General features: G+C 45.0%; 3 protein-coding genes across 5 annotated transcripts in view; 1 reads left to right on the top strand and 2 right to left on the bottom strand.

The window, feature by feature from the left end:
* Positions 1-1,013: 1,013 nt before the first annotated feature.
* MSRB2 (methionine sulfoxide reductase B2) lies at positions 1,014-13,081 on the bottom strand. The gene is made up of 5 exons (XM_035129623.2): positions 12,893-13,081; positions 10,726-10,838; positions 9,206-9,282; positions 4,988-5,135; positions 1,014-2,710 (listed from the first exon to the last, which is right to left on the bottom strand). Exons 1-5 carry the CDS (start codon positions 13,032-13,034, stop codon positions 2,603-2,605), a joined length of 588 nt encoding a protein of 195 aa, XP_034985514.1. The 5' UTR covers positions 13,035-13,081; the 3' UTR covers positions 1,014-2,602.
* The window catches only part of ARMC3 (armadillo repeat containing 3), a 76,713-nt gene continuing 73,073 nt past the window's right edge, over positions 10,788-14,427 (bottom strand). The window contains exon 19 of the mRNA XM_060280823.1: positions 10,788-10,838. Within this exon, the coding sequence (XP_060136806.1) occupies positions 10,818-10,838 (21 nt within the window). The 3' untranslated portion in view covers positions 10,788-10,817. The remainder of the gene's footprint in view (positions 10,839-14,427) is intronic.
* The window catches only part of PIP4K2A (phosphatidylinositol-5-phosphate 4-kinase type 2 alpha), a 164,747-nt gene continuing 163,382 nt past the window's right edge, over positions 13,063-14,427 (top strand). For all 3 annotated transcript variants that reach the window (XM_035129618.2, XM_035129621.2, XM_060280824.1), the window contains exon 1: positions 13,063-13,690. The gene's annotated coding sequence lies outside the window, so the exon portion shown is untranslated. The remainder of the gene's footprint in view (positions 13,691-14,427) is intronic.

Here is a 14,427-nt window from a genome sequence, read left to right as displayed (position 1 = left end):
TTTCAGCTTCTCCAGAACTTTTCATCAAGGATGTTACACAAAGTGGGGTGTAGGTGTGGGTGGGTGTGAGAGAAAGATTCTCTCTCTCCAAAAAAATAGGCTGATGCAGCTTATCAACAGCTTGCAGCCACAATGGCTTTGTTTTACCTCCTCTACATTCATAGACAGTAAGCCTCTAAACACCAGCGCTGGGAACAAGTGGGGAGAGAGCTACAGCACCAGGTTCTGCCTGTGGGTTCCCAACAGGCCGCTGGCTGACCATGAATTTGTCTTATCCTCTTTTAAAGCCATCCAAGTTAGTGGCCCTCACTACCTTTTGTGGCAGCAAATCCCTTGGTTTAAACAATGCAATGTGTGAAGAAATACATTCTTTTGTCTGTCCTAATCTTCCAGCTTCCAGCTTCCTTGGATGGTCTGGAGTTCTGGTACTCATGAGAAAAGCTTCTTCCTAGCCACTTTATCTATGCACAATTCTATACACTGCTATCGCATCTTTCCTTACTTACCCATTTTTCTAAATTAAAAAGCTTGAAACGTAGTAACCTTTCCCATAAGGCCTTGTTCCAACCCCTTAAATCATTTTGATTTCCCTTTTCAGAACCTCATTCAGCTCTGCAGTATTCCTTTTGATGTCATGTCTTATTTATTCCCCAGCAACCTACAAAATCCTGAGACTGGTGCTGTTTCTAAAGCTGCATCGCCTCAAGAGGCTCATGGCAACCAAAGATTCAAGCCTAAGCGCAAATGAGCTCTTCCATGCCAATGTCAGGATCTTATGAGAGCAGCACCTCCTAAGATTAAGCTGAAGGCCCAAATTCTGCAAAATTCCATTGCCGTATATTCTATTGGTGCTGCCCTCCAGGAAGCAAAATCCTGGTGCTTGAAGAAAAGACAGGGAAGTAGGGGTGGTGGTGGTTATGTTGACTCACTTGCCTACACACTGCACCACATCTGATCCTCCTTATGTTGTCTTTTAATAAGTGACTCGCATCAACAATGAATTAAAACCATCGTGAACAAAACATTTTATTCCAGCATTTACAACAGGAAGCAGTAAACACTCCTTTCATGTTTTGCATTATTTCTTTTGAGGGAGAAGGGAATAATTTTATAAATAAAAAAAAGTAATGATCACACACTATTTTATGAATTGCAATGCATCCCAACCCCCATTAATAAAATCTAAAATGCAGACTAGTAGGAAATAAAAACTGCTCCCAAAATTACCAGAGATCTACAAACAAAAGGTGCAGCAGCAGAATATGCCAGATGGGGAACTGCTGTTTTATATCAACATTTACATTTATATTTTTCAGAAAGTCCCCAGCATTCGGCAGAACAACGAAACAGCGGGAGAAGTGGCTTGTAGCCTTTAATTTGAATTTTCCTAAGGTGAAGTCGTCAGAAGGCAGGTGCTAATAGTGCCACAGCTTCGTTGGTTTCAAATATCATGCTTTCTAAATTCATCTCATGATTTTGGCCCCTACGCTTTTTAATTTTCACATTAATGATGTAGTTCCTCACTCCAGCAATTAGAATCAGGAAGGTGTGTTGTCTGATATATGCAGACGACATAGTGCTACTTATGCTTTCCCATCTGGGTCTTAAAAATCTACTTGTGGCTTTTGGTTTGTGCTGTAAACAGGAAAGCCTCATAGTAAACTACTAAAATAATTGTTTTTGGAAAACGCAGCTCTAGAAATAAATGGAGTTTGCACCAACATGAAATAGAGAGCAAACTCACTCCTTCAGATGTCTTGGGAGTCCTCTTTAGCAAATCCTTGTCTTGGAAATGGCATAGTGAGTCGGTTGCGCCAATGTAACACAAAATGTGGCCTTTCTCTCCAACAATGAGCACTCATTTTAAAATTATTTTATAATTTAATTTACATTATACTCAAGAGGCACGTACAAGGCTCCTGTATTTCCTTTTTATAAATTGGTGCATGTGATCTGCATGTACAGTGGAACCTCGGAAATTGAATGTAATCCATTCTGGAAGGACGCTCGCTTTCTGAAACGTTCGAATTCTGAGGTGTGGCTTCCAGTTGGCTGACAGCTAGCTTTTTGCAGATCGGAAGCCATATCAGATGTTCAGGTTCCAAGGAATGTTCAAAAACTGGAACATTCTGGGATTTTGACGTTTGGGAGCTGAAACATTCAGGAACGGAGAGGTTCAAGAACCGAGGTTCCACTGTAATTGATTGCTTCACTTATTAACAACTAGGAAATCAACTATTTTTTAAATAAAAAATGCAGCATGTAAATTAAATTTGTATGTATAGATATGCTGTCTGTGCTGGATTTAATGGAACTGCCTACATGCAGAAGAGCTCTGCATCCACATAAGCAGTGCACACAGGTCTCCAGACTAGCCTGGCCACCTTAGATGAGTCTATTCCATCACAGAATAAGAGCAGCACATCTCACATCAGTGGTTTGGCGTCCTTCCACATGCATTTTCATTAATTACCATCACTATGTATACACAAAATAGGCACAGGCACCTGGCTCCCGATACAATTTCAAAGTGGCCCTCTGCGGCAAAGGAGATCTGAGCATCAAAGTGGTATCAAATGCACAGGTTATAAAGAGGAAAGTCTCACTGCTTGGAGCTTGGTTTAAATGTTAATGCAACACTGTTGATGCAGAACCTCTGCCCAGATGGCTCGGGACCATCGTCGAACACATGGCCCAGATGGGCATCGCACTGCAAGAGAATAACAGACTTAGTTGCAGTGCCAGTTCCTTAAATTAAAGCGTATCTACATAAATTAAATAGTCTGATTTCATAGCCAAAGGGGCCAATTAAGTCTGCAACTGCCATATAAGCAATACCTTCTGTATTTAGAGCCAACTTCCAAAGCCCACTCATTTTAGTGTGCTTGTGTTTGCATGCATGTAAATGCCCCAGGTGTAAAGTGTGGCCTCTCCTGGGTAAGCTTTCTGTGGAAAAGATACCTTAGTGCTAATAAGATGGTTTTCTGTGCAAAAAAAACATTCTTACTGAGAACACCACTTTAAAATCAGTTGATAATATTGGGGGAGGGGAGGGGAAATGCCCTCATTCCAATCAGAATACAGTACCATTGTTAAATTTGTAAGTCAGTCAGGAAATCCACTGGGACTTCTGATGCAGATTCTATGAGTATAATCACCCAAAGGGCAGATCTATAAATTTTCCTTCAACTTTTGTAAGGTCAGCTTTCCCATCCACTCATCATACAACTGTCTCACATGTGCAGCCTGATCCTTTGCATATTTAAAGGTAAAGGGACCCCTGACCATTAGGTTGCGTGCTCATCTTGCATTATTGGCCGAGGGAGCCAGCATATAGCTTCCAGGTCATGTGGCCAGCATGACAAAGCTGCTTCTGGCAAACCAGAGCAGCACACGGAAACGCCGTTTACCTTCCCGCTGTAGCGGTTCCTATTTATCTACTTGCATTTTGACGTGCTTTTGAACTGCTAGGTTGGCAGGAGCTGGGACCAAGCAACGAAAACTCACCCCGTCACAGGGATTCGAACCGCTGACCTTCTGATCAGCAAGCCCTAGGCTCAGTGGTTTAACCACAGCGCCACCTGGGTCCCTCTTTTGCATATTTACTCAGAGGTAAATATTCTTGTATTTAATCGGGCTTATTCCCATTGGAAATGTGCACCAGAGTGCGGCACAATCCTATGCATGTCAACTCAGAAGTAAGTCCTACTCAGTTCAATGAGACCACTAATGTTGTGTAGAGGAACAAGGTCCAGCCACTTTTGATTGACGGAATTTGTGTGGAGAGGGTAACAACGTTTAGATTTCTAGGCATTGAGTTACAGGAGGATCTGTCCTGGAGTGTTCATACAAGGGGGCTTGTGAAGAAGGCGCAACAGAGACTGTATTTTTTGAGAATTTTAAGGAAAAACCATCTTCCACAAAAGCTGCTGCTTGCCTTCTATCACTGTGCCATACAGAGCGTGCTCATGTATAGTTTATGTGTGTGGTACGGAAGCTGTACTTCTCAGGATAGAGCAGGGCTGTGCAGAATTATTAAAACAGCAGAGAGCATTATTGGCTGCTCACTCTCCACCTTAGAACAAGTCTACACCACCAGGTGCCATAGAAAAGCACTAGACATATCAAGAGATCCAATGCACCCTGGTCACCATTTCTTTGAGCTCCTGCCATCGGGACGGAGATATACAACAATGCAGGCAAGAACGAGCCGTCTCAGGAACAGTTTCTTCTCTAGAGTGATTTTGGCCTTAAATGGAAAGTCTGGACTTTGAAGTCATCTTATTTTAGTTGTTATTTTGTATTATATTTACTGTTTTTAATTAGGTTTTGTAATTTTGGATTATGCGGAATGCTTTATCTGAGTGGATGTAGCAACCGAGTAATTTCGTTGTTCCTGCAAGGGGACAATGACAATAAAGATATCTTATCTTATCTTATTGTGTTGTAGTGGTCTAAACCACTGAGTTTCTTGGGCTTGCCAATCAGAAGGTTGGCGGTTTGAATCCCCGCGACAGGGCGAGCTCCCGTTGCTCGGTCCCAGCTCCTGCCCACCTAGCAGTTCGAAAGCATGCCAAAAAAAAGTGCACGTAGATAAATAGGTACCACTCTGGTGGGAAGGTAAACGGCGTTTCCGTGCGCTGCTCTGGTTTCAGTGTTCCATTGCGCCAGAAGCGGCTTAGTCATGCTGGCCACATGACCCGGAAAGCTGTCTGTGGATAAATGCCAGCTCCCTTGGCCTGTAAAGCGAGATGAGTGCCGCAACCGCAGAGTCATCTGCGACTGGACTTATCTGTCAGGGGTCCTTTACCTTTTTAGATTTGCCCCAGAAGTTCATACATTAGGTCCACTACCTGGGGCTAATTTCATGATTCGTGAAAGTGTATTTAGTTGTATTAATGCGGCTACACTTCGCTTTTTGTGACACATATAGAATAACAGACTTGCATTTCAGGAACTTTATATGCTTTCTTTAAGGGAGGTGTACCTGTTTGCAGATGACTTCCGTGCTGCTTGTTCCTAGTGAATTATCAGGACGTCTCAATATATTAGTATTGCTTTCATCTGTGCCACGCGTCCCATATGCTTCTGAAAAGGATGGCCACCCTGTGCCAGAATCATATTTTGTTTCTGAGCTATAAAGGACAGCAAAGTTGCATATTAATGAAGGCTTGGGGTGCACATACACACATGCACGCTCGCACGCACGCGCGCACACACACAGGATGATATAGATAGATAGATAGATAGGTGATAGATGAAGGGAATCTATCACTAAATTTATCTCTCACCTATAAGCAAGAAAGTAGCACAGCCTTTTTATCTTGTTCTTTTCTCCCCACCCCAAAGACGGCAGTAGCAGTGTTCAAAACTCCCATTGTTCTAAGCGTATTTTGTGACAGGGAATTTCATTAGCGCGAGCAGTTTCTGAGCTTGGCCCAGTACTGTGCCTAAGATTTCAGATTAAAACTGCAGAGTGGAAGGAAAGGAGGACCTTTTTCTGCCTCCCCACTTCCAGCTACTCTCTGAAGACTGGAGAAGAGACCCTCTTAAGAATATTAAGGGGGTGGGCAGGTGGATGAAAATGCTGACAACCGTAACTGCATTATTAAAAAGGCAATCTTGTATCACACGTGAATATCCTTCAATTGAAAGCTAAAAAGATGAAGTTTAGCTTTTAAATAGATGGATGTTCGGTTTGGAAATAATCAGGGCTGGATTTAGACACATCAAAGAAGTGTTTCTGTTTAAATCGTTGTAAATTTAGACAAGGGAAAACAGGTAGAGAAAAACGGGACTCCACATCGTCATCTGGTGGTACAATGTTATATCACATATAAATCACCTTTTCTTTACCAGTCTAGTTGAGTCCCAGGATTATTTATAGCCCATGTTTTTTTTTAAATAAAATAGATGAAGGAGGGAGAGGAATTCAACCAAAACCTAAGGACTTCTGAAGCCCATTGATTTCAGTGAGGACTTTAACCCTATGCTTGATTTCTCCATTAAAACCAGTGAACCACAGCATGAACTAAGCATAGTAACTCATAAGTAAGTACAAAAGATTTCTATTGGATGTATTTGTTAGTGAGTGAGTTTAGCACTATAGCCTTAAGCCTGTGCAGCTTTGACTGGACTGTGTCCAAAGTTTCTGAGGCTCCAATCCTGTACCCACTTGCATAGGAATAAGCACCACTGAGCTCAGTAAGACTTACACAAGGATATTCATGCTGTTGCCCACATATACCTTTAAGGAACAGAACACATGAAAAGTTCAAAGAAACAAACAAAACATGTCTATGTCTTCCAATTAAACATAGATGTTTACATTTTTAGCAACCATGGTTTATCAAAATAAAAACTTTTTGTATTCATACTTTCAGAAATACGGATCTATCAAGAAACATTCAGGTGGGAAATTGCATCCTGTTTCAATCAGACAAATACATTTTTGGTGTACCCTGATTAAGTAGGAACTTTGTAAAAATGTCTGATATGCCTAGTCCAGCCACACTTGCAAACTCCTGGACGAAGGTGTAGAAACCAGGCAAAATCAGCACTGTTCTAAAACCAAAGAAAGAAAATCAGAGAAAGTAGACATCCACGTGAAAAGTGTCTCTTTCTCCATCTTCAGTTATTGAAAAACATTTATAAACTTCTTACTATTTTAAAAATGTATAAATACAGTGGTATCTCGGGTTACAGATGCTTCAGGTTACAGACACTTCAGGTTACAGACTCTGCTAACCCAGAAATAGTACCTCGGGTTAAGAACTTTGCCTCAGGATGAGAACAGAAATTGTACGGTGGCAGCGGGAGGCCCTATTAGCTAAAGTGGTACCTCAGGTTAAGAACAGTTTCAGGTTAAGAACGGACCTCCAGAACGAATTAAGTTCCTAACCTGTCCCGAGGTACCACTGTAGTGTATGAAAACAGACAATGCCATTACAACTAAAGCAGAACCTAAAACCAATAAAACAACAGTAAAAAGCATATAAAAACAAATCTTCTAAGAAAGGCGGACCTGGTCCAAAAAAACCCATACCCTATGCCACAGTAAATGTGTTAGTCTTTGAAAGTGCCACAAGAGGGACTCCTTGCCGTTTTTCCATCTTACAATGTAAAATGCAGGGGAGAGAAGCTCACAAGTCTGTCAGAGATCCACTTTGAACTACTGAAAGTGCAATAGCAGGGATCATTCAGTGTGCAATTTAAGGGTTAAACAGGGCCTCTGCACAAGAGCAGAGATTTCTTATGCAAAGGAAGTCAGGAGCAGTAATGTTTCTGAATGCCAGTTGTTGGAAACTGCAGAAGGGGAGAGTGTTGCTGCGCTCAGATCCTGCTTGTGGGTGTTCTGCATGTCGGCTGCTATGAGAACAGGTTGCAGGACTAGATGGGCCACTGGCCTGATCCAGCAGGCTCTTCTTATGTAAAGCAGTGGGAACAGCTCACTGCTGCATGAGAACTACCACTGGATTGGGACCAGTGCAATTGTACTCTCTCCATTGACTATGGCTTTTCAAACAGGTGTTTAAAATTGCCTTGTTCACTGTGTCTTCTACATCAGGTCTACATTTTCTCACTGTAAAAAAAAAAAACCCAACCCCAACAACCTTGCCAATTTTCTGCTCTATTAAAATAGCTCCCCGCCACAACTGTCCCTGTGCGTTTTATTCATAAGTACGCTGCTTAGTCTGCTAGAAACATGTTAGTAGCCACCAAAATGCTGCTGCTCAAAATTCTATTTGTTCTTTGAAGTAGTTCACCAGAGCATTTGTGGATGAATGGACATTCCCCAAACATGTGTGTTAGATTAGCCCTTAATACACCATTCCTTCAACATATGTTATTTACTTTGATCTGCGTTTTAGTTGTCCCAAATGTAGTTGAGATGATTTTAAGAAGTATGGCCCTTTTTATGACTGGACTGAGGTTTGATGTTCCATTTCAATCCTGTGATTTGCTATCTATAAAACCTGAGGCTTATGTTCCATGTATTCCTAATCCTTAGTGAATTCTTCACAGGAGAAAGCAGTAACCTACATACCCTGCAGAAACACTTGGCATGCTCAGAGATTAGGATGCTTCTCAAGGGGCAGCTCTTGCTTTTGCCCACAGTTCAGCAGTAAACACAATACAGCTAGGGAGGAGACTCCTTCCAATAATCTGAATGTGGGTCTTATTTCTACTTGCAGCAGGTTGTGAGAACAGGTAATAATATCCAGCAGCTCAGACCAGGCGCTCAAACACCTAAGCAGTCAGAGCCGATGGGAGATAGCAGTCTATTGTGCTTTATGCTGCTCCCTGCAGTCAAAAGGGAGAGTTCTGTACTAGTTAAAGGTTCCAGACTAGAAGGAGCCAACCTGGGGCTGTCCAGATGTTGTGGACTACAACTTCCATCATCCGTGACTATTGCCTTTGCTGGTAGGGACTGTTTGGCATTAGAGTCCAAGGCATTTGGAGAGTACCACTTTAGCTATCATTGTTTGAGACAGTTTCCAGGGTCTTATCCTACATAGATCACAGTACGATTATTATTATTATTTACTAAATTTTAATCAGCTTTCTATAAAAATAATCTCAAGGATCTTACAAAGAACGTACAAACGTATAAAAGAATTAGACAATGATACAACAATGTAAACGGTAAAATAAATAATAAAACTACTCACCAGACCAAAAAAAAGGTGCTTAGTCACCACTGACACAAAAACCAATCAACAGATGTTGAACTAAAACTTAATCCGCTAATAATATACAAAGTCAAATGCCTGGCAGTATAGGAATGTTTTAACCTGGCACTAAAATGTATTAATACTAGTGTCAGGTGAGCCCCATGGGGAAAAGTATTCTGTAAGTGGGGAGATGACTGAAAAGGCTCTCTCCCTGAATGGACAAATAGCAGTGTTGGGGGAATTTTAACTGGTAATATTCTGCAGTGGGGAAATGTCCTCCTCCAGTGTTGCAGCCCTGATCTGAATCATGGTCTCCTCACTGCTGCATGTAGATGCACCCTTAGAGCTGGGCAGCACAGGTTCAAATCCAGCCGTGAAGTTCAATAGGTGACTTTGGCCCAGTTGCTCTCTCTCAGCCTAACGTACCCTCACTAGTTTGTCATGAAGGGAAAGCATTATGTACCTGAGTCAGACAGATATACACATGTAAATTTGAAAAAAACTAAAGTATATTGCAATTAGACTCCTACCTGAACAGCGCAGCATTGCAGCATAGGCAGTGGTACATCCCAGGCTCTGTGTTAGTCAGATGGATTCCACTAAAAGGCTTCAAATATGCATTGTTAATATTTTAGTTCTTAGCCATCTTTCCCACCCACCTCCAACCCAAGTCAGCTTGAAAAACCAAACATCAAGCAGGCTCATATGAGGGAATTCCCAGTGTAACATGGATATTCAACCTGCATGTCTCTTTGTCACCCTGAGAAGTTTCATTCCCACCTTTTACTCTCCTGGGGGTAACCAAACTAAGGATCAGAATCTTAACAGGTTCAAGTATGTGGTCATCCTGCCACAATTTGTGATGATGCCTTTAAAAACGGAATTCGTCATGTAAGAAGAAGAGGTCTATCTATTTTATCTATTATGAAGTGGGGAAATTTCAGCCTGCAGGAAAAAATTAGGCCTGCCAGGCTGGCAAATTTGACTTGCATGGCTGTTTTCGGCCAGCCATGCCCACCTGTCACTCATCTGATGTCCTGGGACATCAAGTGCAGGAGAGGTAAAGCCCTAGCACTGCCAATGCAATTAGGAGTGCCCAGGTCAGGCGCGTAGCAAGGGAGGGGCGATGGGGGCGGGGCGCCCCAGGCAGCACTCTGGCAGGGGGCAGCAACCCTGGCCCCTCCCCACCCTCCACCAATGACGGCCGCCGCGGCGCGACCGCCATCGCGGAGACAGCCCGATGTTGTGCCGGCAACCTACTCTGTAGCGCGCTCTGCTTCTTCCTGCTCGGGCAGAAGCGAGGGGCGGGCCAGAGAGGGACGTCAGCGGCTACGGAGCAGGTTGTCGGGGAGTGGCAGCGCTGGCAAACCGCGAGCAAGCTGCAGAGCGAGGCTTTTTAAAAAAACCTCGCTCCGCGGCTTGCTTGTGGTTTGCTGGCACCGGTGGCGCCTGGCAACCCACTCCATAGTGTGCTCTCCTTCTTCCTGCTTGGGCAGAAGCAGAGCACGCCGGCCGAGCAGAGCAGCAGCGCCAACCCGGATGGACTGCGTATGTGCAGACATGTGCAGTCCATCTGGGCTGACGCTGCTGCTCCCGTGGCAACCTTACGAGTAGCAACTTGTAAGGCTGCCGCGTGCAAAAAGCAGCACGGACGGGGCAACCTTACACATGCTGTTGCCGCTTGCTCGGCGGATTGTAAGGTTGCCGCGGGAGCAGCAGCGCCAGCCTGGAAAGACTGTGCATGCACCGTTCATCCTGGCACGTGCATCGTGACATCATGACGCATGCGTGCTGTGGAGCGATGCCCCGCCCCAGGGGGTGCTGCTCCAGGCAGCCAAGCGGCACCGTTTGCCACTGGCTCAAGTGGCAGCAGGGCTTGCAGGCAGCACTGTTTACATCTGCTGCCTAATGCAAGCCACCCTGAGATTGATTCTACTTGGGGGTTGCTGGTTGAGATCCTGAACAGAGCCAAAAGGAATAGTTGTGCAATGTGTGTCTACATGTAATAGTTTCCAAGCAGGTAAAATGTATATTCAAACTCTTGGCTTACCAGTTCAGTTCCTTTTTCCCTGGTGGCATAAAACTGCTCAGGAGTCAACTTCTTTTGCCAGTCAGTAGTAACACTCGACTCATCGTATCTTGTCAAAGAGCCCACATCTTTATCTAGAAAGGTGGAAGAACAAGAAATGCAACCAACAGGTATAAGCCACTGTGCGCAGAACAAATTTCTATATGCCAGATTGCACCAGAAGGCTAACAGTAATTACATCCAGAGCCAAGAGAAGGCGATACATGAAGGCCTGCAATTACAGCTGACAAGTTGCTGAAATACAAGTCACTTAGAACAGCTGCTGAGAGAGAAGCGTCATTCCACAGCGGTGGCATTTACTAGGAAATGGTCAAAGGCTTATATTCATGGAGGAGTTGTTTAATGGAGCCTTGAGAACAATAACAAAGATATTGCATACAGTTAAAGGGGTGGGGAATCTTTGTAAAGAAAGTGGTTTCAAATAAACATCATATCACCCTTGACGAACTGACAGCTCTTCCATCTCCCAGAGGCCTCATCAATCCTGCAACACACAGGTTGCTTCTAAACCACCATTTTCCATCTTCCTGGTGCACACAATTTTACTTGAAAGCTCGCAAACTGACCTGCATTTGTTGCAGAGAATGACTACTGTGCCTGACTGGGTTAAGCATATTAAGCTGCCTGGCATGTTGCACACCAGCAGCATTTGGCAAAGCTAAGAGCACAATTCTAACTTGCCAGGATGATGTGTTGCACTGCTAGAAATAGATCCAGTGTGATGGATCCAGCTTAGCCCTGGTGGATGGGAAACTGTCTAGTGATGGCTAGTGTTTCAGGGCCAACAGATCCCCAAAGGGGTTAAATCCTCAGACCCCTAAGCTACGATAGCCTGGAACTGGCACAGTGAAAATGAGGGGGGGGGGAATCTATTTAAAAACATTATTTAAATATATATATATATATATATACACACCATCTTGCTTGTCCTCATTAAAACACAATGAAGTATTTTACAGTTGCCTTCATTTTGCAAATGGAAAACATGAGTCCGAAATCTAGTTATTTGCCCAAGTGATTTAATGGGCAACCAAAAACAAGCAGAACTTGTCACTCCATGGTCCACATCCCAATATTCAGGAACTGGTGCCCATTCTGGCTCCCCCAGAATGTGAAAGGACAAAACTAGGCCCATTCCAGGGACTGTATCAGTGAAACAATGCAATTGTGTGACTAAACAGAGGCTTGATCTACACAAGCAGCAGAATGAGATGCTGGGATGATTTGAACTGCTCCGGGCTGCAAATGACAAGTGAAGTACTGGGTCTGAGTGCTCCCATACTTAAGAATAATAATAATCTGTGCAAGTAAATAAACGAACCAAAAACTTCTAATACACCAATGTAATATACCAAGGGACCCAGGTGGCGCTGTGGTTAAACCACTGAGCCTAGGGCTTGCTGATCAGAAGGTCGGCGGTTCGAATCCCTGTGACGGGGTGAGCTCCCGTTGCTTGGTCCCAGCTCCTGCCAACCTAGCAGTTCGAAAGCACGTCAAAATGCAAGTAGATAAATTGGAACCGCTATAGCGGGAAGGTAAACGGCGTTTCCATGTGCTGCTCTGGTTTGCCGGAAGCGGCTTTGTCATGCTGGCCACATGACCCGGAAGCTATACGCTGGCTCCCTCGGCCAATAGTGCGAGATGAGCGCGCAGCCCCAGAGTCGGTCACGACTGGACCTAATGGTCAGGGGTCCCTTTACCTTTTTAATATACCAGCTAGCCTCTCTGTGGCGCTAATTTTATACCTATAATTTGTTTAAAAACTGTGGTTTTTAAAATCACACTGGTATGACTTGTAGCCTCAAGTAGTATAGCCTATTCTACCACTTCAAGATGATATCACCCATTCCCACTTTGTTTTGCTCTGTGCACACGCACACGTTGTCCTTCCTTTGCACTGCAACTCGTCTCCCTAACGAATAAACCCGGGTAATTTACTGTTGCTATAATTAAATAAACTCTTAAGTCATGCATACGGAGCACCTGACCAATCGCCTCGAGCTGCCACTAAGCAGCAACCGAAGGAGCACCGCCCCCGCCCCCTCCCCGTGAGGCCGGGAAGCCCCGTAGGGAGACGCAACCCCCACCCCCGCACCCCTCTGCCGCCCAGCCAGCTCCGAGCAACTACCGCCGGTGTTGGTGTGCGCAGCTCGGGGGCCAAGGCAGACGCCGCTCCGGGCTGCCCCCTGCGAAGCGCGCAGAAACAGCGGCGGCGCCTGCACGACCGGTTGCAAGGCGCGAAGTCTCCCGAGGACTCGAGCGGCAGCCATGGTCGCCTCCGAGGAGCCCAGAGCGACGAAAGCGGCTGCGTCGCGCTGCTCCCGGGCTCCGCGCTTGGACTGAGGCCCCGCCCTGCCCTTTGGGCTCCCTCGGCGCGCGCGCGGCCTGGCGGCTTCTTCCTTCGCTCCTTGAGCGAGGCAGGCAGGCAGGCGGGGCCGCCGCTCCAGAGACTTTTAAGAAGCCGAGCGCAGGCGACTGTCTGACAGGAATCAAGGAGGCGCAAGTCGGAATCTGCTCAAAACGTTTCGCCGCCTAAGGTCCAGGCAGCAAACGAACGCCCTGCGTCAATGTGTTGTTTTGGCACCTGAGGAGGCAAATTCCTCCACAAATTCCTCCACAACTGCTTCTTCCCCCTCCTTGGCAGGAAAACTACTACTACTGCTACTACAGCACTACTACTGCAACATTAAATAATGAACCATTTGGATGAGCTTTTTTGGTGGCACCCCAAATCATCCGCCTGAGGCGATGGTTTCATTCTGTCTAATGGTGGGGCGGTCCGAATCTTCATACCGTTCCCGGCAAAATGAAGCGTAGCAAGGCAAAGATGAGAATGAAGCGTAGAATCGACACACTTCTTTCCTGACTCTGGTGGCACCAGAAAGAAAACTCAGGGGGGCACAGAAGGAGGAAAGTATATTTTCAGGTGGGCAAGTTGTGTCCCATATGTTAAGATCTCTTGGAAAAAGAAATGTTGAAGACTGTAGTTCAGCAGTGTGTGTGTGTGTGTGGCACAGCCCATGGTTCCCGACCCCAAATTTAGTTTGAGAGTTTCTCAGAATAGTAGAGTTGGAAGGGACGCTGAGGGCGATCTAGTCCAGGGGTCAGCAAACTTTTGCAGCCGGGGGCCGGTCCACTGTCCCTCAGACCTTGTGGGGGGCCGGACTATATTTTGAAAAAAAAAAATGAACAAATTCCTATGCCCCACAAATAACCCAGAGGTGCATTTTAAATAAAAGGACACATTCTGCTCATGTAAAAACACCAGGCAGGCTCCACAAATAACCCAGAGATGCATTTTAAATAAAAGTACACATTCTACTCATGCAAAAACATGCTGATTCCCGGACTGTCCACGGGCCGGATTTAGAAGGCGATTGGGCCGCATCCGGCCCCCGGGCCTTAGTTTGGGAGACCCCTGATCTAGTCCAATCCCCTCCAAGGCAGGAATTTCAACTAGATCATACATGACAGATAGCCCATTCAACCTCAGCTTAAAAACCTCCAAGGAATCACCTCTAGTGGAAGTTTGCTCCACTGTCAGAAGGTTACATTGCTTATACATGTCCTTACAGCTCAGCTCATCTGTAAGCTCCTTATGCAGCCACACCAGTTTCTTTAAGTTAAGGTTACCAGATTTTTTTCAGTGAATCTGGGGACACT

This window comes from Zootoca vivipara, chromosome 12 (genome assembly GCF_963506605.1).
Source record: "Zootoca vivipara chromosome 12, rZooViv1.1, whole genome shotgun sequence".
Classification (NCBI taxonomy): domain Eukaryota; kingdom Metazoa; phylum Chordata; class Lepidosauria; order Squamata; family Lacertidae; genus Zootoca; species Zootoca vivipara.
Note: the sequence above shows the minus strand (reverse complement) of the source record. Positions and strands in the feature narration are given on the sequence as shown.

Bases quoted from the DNA above. Each gene is read 5' to 3' on its own strand.
- MSRB2 (XM_035129623.2), bottom strand. From the start codon at position 13,034: ATGGCTGCCGCTCGAGTCCTCGGGAGACTTCGCGCCTTGCAACCGGTC. The intron at 10,839-12,892 runs GTAGTTGCTCGG...CCACCTTTCTAG, and splicing joins TGCGCACACCAACACCGGCG to ATAAAGATGTGGGCTCTTTG. The intron at 2,711-4,987 runs GTACACCTCCCT...ATTCTCTTGCAG, and splicing joins CGGAAGTCATCTGCAAACAG to TGCGATGCCCATCTGGGCCA.